This window comes from Zeus faber (genome assembly GCF_960531495.2).
Source record: "Zeus faber genome assembly, chromosome: 2".
Taxonomy (NCBI): Eukaryota; Metazoa; Chordata; class Actinopteri; order Zeiformes; family Zeidae; genus Zeus; species Zeus faber.
In genome coordinates, this window is record NC_137189.1 from 3173217 (window position 1) to 3184700 (window position 11484).

Sequence of the window (11484 nt, forward strand, 5' to 3'; positions counted from 1 at the left end):
ACAGAACCAACCAAAAACCACAGCCTGCCTCTATTTGCCACTTCCTTCAAAACAGGAAGAGAAGCATCTGAATTTGGGAGTGACGCAAATGCAGAATGAAAGCAGAAAGTAGAATCTCGGGTTTCAGCACCACGGAGAGAGACTCCCACAGAGACTCAAGCTGTAGGGCAGTACAATGAGACATCTACTAACACTGGAAAAACAGCCTTTTATGAACGAAAATAACTATGATAATGTAAAAAAAAAAACACAGTACACTTTTCAGTAGAGTAGAACTATTCTGCAGCTCTATTGAAATTAAAATAGATGGAGATGTATCCCTGTGCTTTGCTTTTGACATCCACTATGATATTCAGCTCCCAGAACACGGTGCTAATTAAAATGAGAAAGGAATGAATGAGAGACTGAATATGGTATTGCTTTGTAGTGTGGTTACACAACACAGCATTGTGTGGCAGTTAACAAGTACTTTCCATTAACAGAAACTGAGAAACTGCAGCCCATATTCAACAAAAAACAATTTGCATATGCATTACCCCAGCATTGTCCTTTTAATTCAAAATAACCCTCTTACACTTACATAGTATACCTTCACTTAATTGCAAAAAGACATTGCAGTTCTGTGCCTAGACACTTATATTCCTCTGTGGTGGAATATGTCTTATTTTTATTTTAGATTTCCTAGTTTCAAATGGGGGCATATTATTATTGTTATTACCATTATTACCATAATTATGATTATTATGATTATTATGATTATTGTGATTATTATTATTATTATTATTATTATTATTATTATTATTATTATTATTATTAGGGGCAGTTGCTCAGGTGGTAAAGTGGATAAAGATTACCGGTTTGATCCCCAGCTCCTCCTGGTCTTTGAGCAAGACACCCCCTAACTGCTCCCTGGGCACCGCTACATGGCAGCCCACTGCTCCTAGATACATCAGTTACAAGGATGATAAAATGCAGACTGCATTTCATTTCCTCAGTACTTGTACTCTTTGCAATGACAATAAAGTTGAATGTAATCCATTATTATTTATTTATTTATTTTATTAATGATGTAAGGAATGCCGGTATACTGCCAAACCAAAATACCCATACATTAACACACTTTTATACAAATAAAAAATGGTAGATAGTGGAGTACTGTCACATATATATACATATTTTCGACAGTCTCAGTTGGTGGTAATCTCATTCATATGAATTCAGCTTGCACGTCACATATTTGTTTTGGCCCCCCCGATGTGACCCTCCAGATAATGCCATCGTGTATGGGAACAGCCTGGATGTGTACACCAGCGTGGAGGCCTTGCTCGGCCTGTGTATCCATGGATCTCGCATCCACATGGTCCTGCCCCCTGCTGCACCCGAGGACTCCTGCTTTGCCGACCCCCACGTGAAGCAGGCTGTGATGGGAGCCTTGGAGAAGGCCAGGGTGCACGTCCACCACGACTGCCTGCTGGCCCAGATGAATAACAACCAGCACCCAGAGCCTCTGACGTCAGTGTCCTTCACCACAAACGGTCCCATCCTCCATCTCAAATGTGGTGTGAGTTACTACAAAAACATGAAGGTTTGATTTAAATGGCTGGAGACTTTAAAGGGCACCAGACAAATGAAAGGACCTGTACCTCGAACAATATGGTGACAAACCGACCTAAAGATGATCACCTGGTCGCCCTGACAAAGACATGAGCGCATGTTTGCCAAAGTTACATGATTGTGCCGTAATTTGAAAAACCAATCCATGTTAAAGTAATGGTGCTTCTGGTTTCTCACTGCATCGTTCAGATTTCCATAAAAGTTCAGTCGAGATAATATTAAAAACTAAATTTGACACCAGTATGGTCCTTGAAGGCTTGTCGTTTAGTTAACTCCACCTGTAACAAAGTGAGTCACAAAACTGTTAGTGACATTTCTGCAGTTTTAACAGCACCTTCTGTTTAGGAGCATTTGTCTCATAGTTCAACACCCTTAATATTTGTTCTCACCATATTAGAACATTAGTCACAAAGACTATTGATTGTGCATTGTATTAAATTCAATTAATTATAGAATTGCATTGGATGTCATTGAAGAGATTTATGATGATGAGTTCAGGAGTCAAGCTGCTATTTCCTCTCCCTGCAGGTCTTCATAAACCTTTCCTCCAAAAGCGTAGACTATGCTGCTTATCAGAGCATCAACGACGCCTGTCTGATGTTTGACGAGCGGCTGGTTGTAGACGCCACTTTCCACACCAATGACTGCACCATCCGTGCCGCCGGGCCGCTCACTAAATTTGCGCGACGCTACTACGCTGGGACTTGGTCCCATGCCGACTTCAACTCCAAGGAGGTGGGACAGGACCTGGCCGCTGCGCTGCTGCCCCTGTTTGACCCCACGCTGGAACCTCCCACCAGCCCCAAACCCGAGGAGGACCGCTTCATCCCACAATACAAGCAGGCCAAAGTTCAGGGTCACAACTCTTTTTTTTTTATTGATATTATTTTTTATTATTTTTCGTTTCAATTCATTTCAATTTTTCTCTTGCTTGATTTTGCGTTGCTCCATCCACTATATAACTTATTTAGCTAATATTTTCATGTTCTGGAGCCGTAGTGCCTTGTTTTTTTTGTAGTTGCGTTCGTTAATAATTCCAGTTTTTCCACCCACCCACTCACTAGTCTGCATTACTATAGTGGATGGATACACGAACTATTATCCTCTCTATTCAAGGTACCCAAGGCCGTTCCACGGGCTGCAGTAACAAAATAGTCGCTCTTATTTGACCCTCTGCAACAGATTAAAACCCATGAACTTTTCAGAGGGAACTGTTCAGAGCATCGATGGCATGTCACACACAGCCTCATGTCTGAGTCGAGAGCTAACATATCACATTTTATTCTAAAACTACTTTTTGCAATTGCCACAGTGCATCTATTCAAAAGAGCTGATTTGCAGAAGTGCAAAAGCCTGAAAAATCTGATGAAATGCATGGGTTGAGACCTTTTTCTTCTGTATAACATATACTGTAAAGGCTGCCTGACTCTATTGGGATGTTTCAAAAGGAGATTTTATGTTATTTAAAGGGGACCTATTGTGCTAAAGTTAATATATGGTCCCAAAAACATGTTTTTGATTTTTTTTGCTGAAATGACCACTCAGATTATGCATTTGAGCCATACTAACATGCCTCAAAACCACAGTGTTCCAAAACTAGCTGTTTTTTGTGGGTGGAGCCACCCTACTGAGGCCCCTAGTTCTGTGAGCCAATGGTGTTTGAGCACAAGTTCCGGGTTCTGTGAGCCAGTGGGGTTTGAGCTTTACTTCGGGTTCCCTCTGTAAACTTTCACTGATTTCCCCTCTTCAGTACACTAAAATCAGTTTGTGAACAAATTTTGGGTGCCAAATAAGCAATCCAGTTGCTGAATCTTCATTCATATTAGATCTACAATGCCTCATCTAAATGTTTGTTTTGAGTTTGGAGAAACGCAGGATACGGCGGGGCTTGGGGCTTTTTTATTTCATTGAATTATGGAAATGTCGGAAAATAAGTAAAATAAATACATCTACTGTTTTGTTTGGAGAACACGGAGTGCATTGTGTGCCACAGCACACAGTACAATCAACCTACCATGGACACACAATTACACAGAAAGAAATACACAGCAAATGCAATTCTATCGTCTGCAGTTTTGTCACAGGACAGTTGGAATTAATTACTCTTTTATTTTAAAAGATTTGTGCTGGTCTGTAAACCAACAACAGAGCACTTCCTATGCTTAGCTCTTGGCTTCGATGCTAGCGGGTCCGGTCAGGCTCCTGCCGTACGTGGAGTTACTCAGATGGAGGGCGGTTCTTATTCTACCGAAGCCCCACCTGATGTAAGAAGGGGTTTGGAAAAGAGGTGTGCATGTAAAAATGGATCTAAACTCTCAGACCAAAAAAATACATTTCTGAAATCCACCCTCAGAACTGAAAAAATCATTATATTGTATGTTGGTCTTGGTTTAGCGTAAACCCTAACAGACTAATTTATCGTCCCTCACCCAGGTGGGATATTGCCTGGAGGATACAACTACCTGCACATCACCAAGCCCTCCACCCCCTCAGCCAGGCCCCCGCTGGATGAACAGGCCAGTTTGATCATTGCTATGGTCATCATTTGTGTTTTATGATTGATAATAATGCCGTTATCTTTATTATTCGGTGTCCAGCCAGCAGGGAAATTGAAATTGCTGAGGAGGTTAAAACGAAACAAAACCACGGCAGAAGTTACGAACATGGTTGATGTCTCATTTTAACCGGGACGTCACAAACATCTCGTGGTTCAAATTTCATCCAAATCGATCCACATTCAGAGCAGAAATTACTGAAAAATTGACCATAATTGACCAACAATAACCGGATGGTCGTGCTTCACCAACACGCCAACTTTTGAAAACAAATGGAACGAGATGAGATTTAGAGTAAGATGCTTTATGACATCATCATACTATTTACTATAAATGTGCAGGTTCTGCTTCAGAATGTAAATTCACACCATCTCCAGTGTGCGGTGTCGACTCCGTTGCCCAATAGTGGTTCGACATTACAAACTAGGCGTGTGTGTTTATGTACTTTCTTACCTGGAAGATGTCTGTGGATCTGTTCGATTGACATTTTATCTCTTTGTTCCTCTTTACTTTGCCCGATTCATGAAAAAATACGGAAAAACATACGCACACAGTCCACAAAAACTCATGACCACGTCGAGTTGAGTTAACTCGACTGCGAGTAAGTGATGCATTCAAAATCCAGCGAGGCGTCGGAAAATAGAAGCCGTGATATTACTATAACAAAAATAGATATTACAAAAATACCACAGTGTTTTTCGTATTTCATGGAAACGTAACTTACTGGAAATGTAATAATCCAAGAAAAAAACTCAACAAATAAATTACGTAAATTCGAATTATTGTAAATCGACGTGAATACGTTATAATTGACGTATACGAGATACAACATTACCTACCGTCACTGATACTCCGAATGTATTTCAATGCAACAGGGTAAGTTATAACAATGACAAAATGTAGTTTAAAGCAAAATATAAGCAAAAAATATTTAATAAACATCATGTATAAACATTTTCCTACACCTAAACTTAACAAACTTTAAAGAAAACGCAGAAAGTGTTTGAAATATTGACAAATTCTTCCATAATAATTCTAATGCCAAATTAATGTTAGTTAGATAAATGTTGTCTGCCTTACAATATAGACAAGTAACCTATTAAACTTCACTTATCATACACTTATGTCACATTAAAAATGGAAATCAATGGTTGACGTGTGGTTCCAATGGAACAGCTTCATACTTAATGCATGAAAGTTGGATTTGTGAAATGACATGGACGTAACTACTGCATTACACAAAAACAAAAAATGTAACATGTGCCTAAAGCAAATAAACTGGACCCTGTATATTTCTGCCTGCAGCTATATATATTATTTTAATTGTGTGTGTTCGGTGTATATATATATATATATATATATATAAATGTAATTTTTTTTTAATTAAATTACACAATGAAGGATACAGACCATGTCCATTTCATTGAGCAGGGTAAAGCACAGCAAGCAGGTTCAAATCATTTGTTCCACCCGGTCCAGGTGATGCAAGTTGTGACGGGTCGGGTAGAGACCGGGAACTACTTCTCGTTGCACCTGAACCGCTTCGAGGCGGTGGAGAGCATCATCTGCCTGTCGTTGGAGCCCTTCCCCGTCTCCAATTACCTGACGCTGTACGGAAAGCACCAGCAGCTGCTCAACCACCTGGTGGCCCGCTACGACCAGGATCTGGTCTACGACCTCTACAGGTGGGACAGTAAGAGACCTTCGCCAAATAGGAAGCACTACCAAAATACAATCTGACCAATAGCACCATTTCAACTTGCAATATCATTTTGTTTCTTATTATCTAATTATCAAAGGTGATCTTATCTTAATATTATGAGCCCTAAGGGTTTTTTTCAACCACCTATGCATATGTGAGATTTTTTTGACATTATTGGTCATTTTATATATTTGGGATTATATTTATAATAAATATATGGCACCTGGGATTGATAAAGTACTATTTAATGTTATCTTAAAATAACTTAAAATGATTACTTACTTTCGGTACATCATTCAGTGATTCCAAAACATTGGGGATTTCCTACCAAATATACTGTACATAATATGGTTATTTTTTCTAAAATATAGGAAAGGTGTTTCGTATTTTGCACTATAATTTCACTTTTCTAAATTTCGGAGATGATGATGTCATCTAAAAGTTGAAGAGGGCAGGGCCGTGAACCGTGTCAAATTACACAGCGGATAGATAAACAGCATTTCCCTGTCTCCAAACAACTGCAGGTCACTTGCTCCCGTTTCAGTCCGAGCGGATAAACAAACCGACCTTTAACCGGACTTAAATTCCCGTCCCGACCGACCCGTCTCCGTGAGTCAAACCACGCTGACTGGCAACCTATATGCGGGGGTTGGGTGAATTTAGGGAGGAGGCAAAGTAGCTTTTGTCTGTGTGGTGTCCGTGTATTAGTAGTGTGACTTTGAGATGTGTTTGTGGAATAGCGGGTGACCTGTTTCTGAGATTTCAACACAAATGACCCCCAGACACTGGGCGCTATTGTACGCCTCGCCCTAATCTGTTTATGCAGCCCCCCAATCTGTCCCCCTGCGCGGCAGAGGGGAGACAATGGGCCAGCCACCCAGCAGCAGACAGGAGGGGCTGCCCCACACGCATTGAATGTGGATACCTCACGGGGCCCTGTCACCGGGCTGAATGAGGTGACTCTTAAAGTCATTGTTGGGGCTGACTGGACATCATGAACCGTTAAAATAATTGATTGACCGTACTGCTGCCGCCGCTGCTGCTGCTGGGGGTGGGCGGGGGTGGGGGCGTGGTTATTCAACGACCGCTGTTTGTGGGGTTCCCTGTGGTTGTGTGCGCGTGTCCGGATGCTATGAGGCCGTGCACTAATGGACCTGAAGCTGACTCGACACCCACGTCTCGCCCTCACCCCCTGCAGCTTCTTCAGGGAGAGCTGGTGCATGGCGCTGTATCACGACCGCTTCCCCGACTTTGAGCTGGAGGTTCAGCAAATCCTGGAATCCACCACAGTGGAGGTGGGGTTTTGTCAACGTGAAAAGAAAAATACAGTTGCCAAAAGGGGCTGCTGTATCTGTCTATCGCACGTGGATCTCCTTCCCCTTTTACTTTACAATTGACTTTGCTGTTTAAAAAATAATAATTCTCTAACTCTGCTGGTGTTGCTTGCTCCGAAGAGAAGGTTTAGCTATGACTGAGATATGTGATGCATAGATACCGTGACGGAATGTACTTATTTTAAGTTGCTTTGGATAAAAGCGTCTGCTTAATGACATAATGAGATGTAATGCAATATGCTTTTAAACCCATAGTTAAGACTACGAGTTTGCTTTCCTTCCTTTACCAGAAAACAGCATCACATGCTTCCGAGGAATCCTCTGTGTCTTTTTAAAACCACAGAGGCACGGTGATGGGCATCTTGATGCAAGAACACTCACAACCAAATCGGCAGTTTTAACAGACGTCTTCAAACACGCGGCTCTCGCCCTGTTCCCTTAACAGGACCATGGCTCGGTGTCCATGACAGCGCTCGTTCGTCAGCTGGTGGCGGGGAGGCTGGAGGCAGCGGATGACACGGAGCTCCTCCTCAAGGAGGCGTTCAAGGGCAGCGGAGGCCTGGCGTCGCTGAAGGGCAGCGCTCTGAATTATCTGAGGTACAACAGGAACCACCTGCCCGTGTATGCGCTGCCGGGGATGCTGTGACCACAACTCACTGCTCCCCCGCATTCATCCTTTCTTCTCCATTCGTACCCCTCTCACAACCTGTGGTGAATTCATGGAGGCGCAAATAAAAGCTGCAATTACACCGACCCCGCTGTTGTTGTTGTCGTTGTTAATTTTGTGTTTGCTTGATATGGGGATTTGTTCATCTCTGTAAACTATATAATTCTGGTTATTACATGTGCAGTGTTAATTTTGAAGTATTTGTTTGTCTATTTTCAAGTTATTTTTATTTTATTTCTTATTAAATTGTTAAATACAACATACATAGCATTGCATTGTTTTCCTACCTAGCCAACTGTAACTCCAATGCTCACATTATGACTTGGCAGCGTGACTGATGGACCAGGCCTGTGCAACCTCTTGGATGAAAGTGGTTTTGTGATGGTTTATACTCTACAGCTGTATGCTAATCTGCTCCCCAGTCCCTACTGCAGCTCTGCACAAATAACCGCACACGCCTGTACATTTAAACAAGGTGCCCGTACGAGGCCTACAGGAACCAGTGTCAAACACGTTAGTTTTTTCGAATTATTTTATTAAAAAAACTTAAGGCAGTTATTCAAGGATTCATCTATAAAATATCACTATTGTTAAGGGTTAACCACGTTTTATTATGCATTTGTGTTAAGAAAAATAGAATTACCAATGTAAAGCGAAAAAAGCAAAAGATGTGTTATTTTTGATTCAGATAGTATGTTATATTGTAAAACTATATAATAATAGAATATAATATAGGCCTACAATAAATCTAATAAATTCATATAATGAATAAATATAATAAAATAACATTAAACTGGCAACAGTGGCAATATTGATTTCAGTCTGCTGACCATTACATAGGAGCAATTAAGAGTTATGGCAATAAAGTGAGTAATAAAGTAATAAATAATTAATGGTTAATAGATTTATGGATGGCAAGTCAGTCGTAAATAGGTTTACTTTTTATATACACTGTTTACAAAAAAAAGTGATACTGGTCTAAATGTGGGCAGACAATCAGTAAAAAGCAAAAGAGCGCGCGAAACTTTCTTTATAATAAACTTATTCCAAACTGTGTCGCTGCTTCATATCAGATTCTGGGACACAGTTTGTAAACATGACAGACATGACAACAAAAGGGACTTGGGTCAAAACTGCAACTAAGGGGCCTCAATCGTGCACTGAATGCACTCAACGGTGATTTTAAATGACTTGATAAATACACTGTAGAGAAATCATTAAATCTATATCTCTTTCTGTCTGTATATATATATATATTTTTTTTTTTTCTTTTTTTTTTTAATAAGGACAGGACATACATGAGGGACTGGGAAATCATCTGACCTGGAGAAATTGAGTTTGGCTATTTTAAGTAAGAGATAATCTCGCTTTGCCCCATTTGCAGACGCTTTGTCCAAAAAAATAAAATGCAACAAAACGGCAAAAAAGAAGCGGCGCAGTGATCAGGACCAGCACGCGCCGTCGGTGTCCAGAGAGCAGATTGCTTTTCGGGCCCGTTTCACCTTCTCCATCAGGGGGAGAAAGGAGCATTGTGATGCAAAGCAGGAAACCCCTCCGCAGCTCGTTAATTATGCATGCCTAAAATGACTGATTCGTATGGCAGGAGTTAACTGTCACGGAGAGCCGACGCCACAATTAAGCTTTTTAAGCATATTTTTTTGTTTTTCTGTTTGTTTTCGTATGTGTCTTTATCCGATATCGGCCTGTTAAAGTATTCAGAATATGAAGAATAAGAAGAATGTATTTAGAATAAGGCCCTAGCGGCTTTTCTCTTCAGGGCTCATTTAAACGTAATCAGGTTGAAGGAAAGAAATCGAAACAATTCATTGGTGTTTGGGTGTTTTCAGTGTTTTGGGGTGGGGGGCGAGGCTGAATTTTAACATTGTCCGTTTTTTTAATTACCGAGTGGACCTCGTTACGGACGGATGACGTCTCCTTTTTGGACAGAACACCCCCACCCCCCTTCCCCTTCTCCTCCACCCCCACCCCCCCCCCCACCCCAAAAAAAGAGAGACACATAAAGCCGGGGCACGTGCACAGCATCTCCTTACAGACGCATCAGACCGTAAAAACAGGAGGCTCGTGGCGCGTGCCCCCTCGTCGAGACTTTGAGGAGCGGGGGGGCCGCCTCCTCCCACTCCTCACCCCCCCCACCCACCCCCACTATATATCTCAGGTACATCTGCTTTGCGATCTGCGAAATCCCCCCCTAGACCGACCCCCCCCCCCCCCTCCTCCTCCTCCTCCTCCTCCCACACCCGCACCCGCAACCCTCGCGGGGGGACCCGGGCTCCGTGTTCTCTGATTGGTCGGGGGTGAGGCCGTGGGAGACGGTGTCATCGTGTCGCCTTAAAACCAGTGCAGCTTATGTTGGATGGGTCCACAGCAGGAGGAAAGTAAAAGCCTCAGATGTGCGCGTGAACCCGGCTCCCGGATTTCCTCCGCCCCGAAGTGCCTTTGCGCAAACATGCCACGTGGATTTCTCGTCAAGAGGAGTAGGAAAGCGAACCCCGTGTCGTATCGGGTCCGGCCGGACGAGGAGGAGACGGACCAGTCGCCGCCGATCCGGAGTAACGATGCTCCGCTCCCCTCCTCCTCCTTCCTCCGGTCTCTCGTCCCGGGGCGCACGGCTCCGTCCTCTCCGCCCCGCCCGCCCTGCGACGCGCTGGCCGCGGCCCCCGAGCAGGACGCGAAGTCGGTCCAGTTCGGGAACCCGGAGACGGCGTACCAAGCGCTGTACAGCCCCACCCGCCCCGTCAGCCGGGACCACGGACGGTCCTCCTACCTGGAACGAGGGCTCAACCTGGGCTCCCCGGTGTCGGCCGAGTCATTCCCCGCGCCGCCGGCACCGGCGCTGACCGCCTTGGACCATTTATTCGCCCCGGTGGACCTTAAGATCGGCACCAGCAACAGCAGCCGCACGGGGACCGCCGCCGCCACCGGAACCGGCACCGGCTGCGCGGTCCCCGGGACCAAAAGAGCATCCGGCGACCACGAACGCAAAGGCAAACCGTCGTCCAAAAAGGCCAAAGCCATCCGGAAACTGCACTTTGAGGATGACGTCACCACGTCCCCGGTCCTGGGGCTGAAAATCAAAGAAGCTGCGGCCGACGAAAAGCCCCTCAGGCCGCATCCCCCGGGGAGCGACGTCCCGCTCGGCGACTTCGTGTGCCAGCTGTGCCGGGAGGCGTACGGGGACCCGTTCGCCCTGGCGCAGCACAAGTGCTCCCGAATCGTGCGTGTCGAGTACCGGTGTCCCGAGTGCGACAAAGTTTTCAGCTGCCCGGCGAACCTCGCCTCGCACCGACGCTGGCACAAACCTAAGACCCAGAACGCGGCGGCTCCCTCCGCCGTGCCGCCTCCGGAGGGCGACAAGGCCGCTGGGGACGATGGGAAGGAGGCCGGCGACAGGGACACGCCCAGCCCGGGGCCCTCCGAGTCCGGCTCGGAGGAGGGACTGTACGACTGTCACCACTGCGGGAAGAGGTTCAAGCGCCAGGCATACCTGCGGAAGCACGTCTCGTCGCAGCACGCTGCCCCGAACCCCGACGGCGAGGACCGAGACGCGCACACGCCTCCCCAGGGCGCGCAGGCCAAGCCCTGCGACCTGTC

General features: G+C 44.7%; 2 protein-coding genes across 2 annotated transcripts in view; both read left to right on the top strand.

Annotated features, from left to right (window-relative positions):
* cfap61 (cilia and flagella associated protein 61) overlaps window positions 1–7851 on the top strand; it is a gene marked incomplete at both ends in the record, with an annotated part of 31511 nt that extends 23660 nt beyond the window's left edge. Inside the window, 6 exons of the mRNA XM_079996594.1 lie at window positions 1269–1561; window positions 2143–2470; window positions 4048–4130; window positions 5649–5854; window positions 7070–7166; window positions 7651–7851. Coding sequence (XP_079852720.1) covers window positions 1269–1561; window positions 2143–2470; window positions 4048–4130; window positions 5649–5854; window positions 7070–7166; window positions 7651–7851 — 1208 coding nt within the window. The remainder of the gene's footprint in view (window positions 1–1268; window positions 1562–2142; window positions 2471–4047; window positions 4131–5648; window positions 5855–7069; window positions 7167–7650) is intronic.
* A 2488-nt stretch (window positions 7852–10339) lies between these two features.
* Window positions 10340–11484, top strand: part of insm1a (insulinoma-associated 1a) — a gene marked incomplete at both ends in the record, with an annotated part of 1413 nt that continues 268 nt past the window's right edge. The window contains one exon of the mRNA XM_080024407.1: window positions 10340–11484. This exon is cut by the window's right edge and continues 268 nt beyond it. Coding sequence (XP_079880533.1) covers window positions 10340–11484 — 1145 coding nt within the window.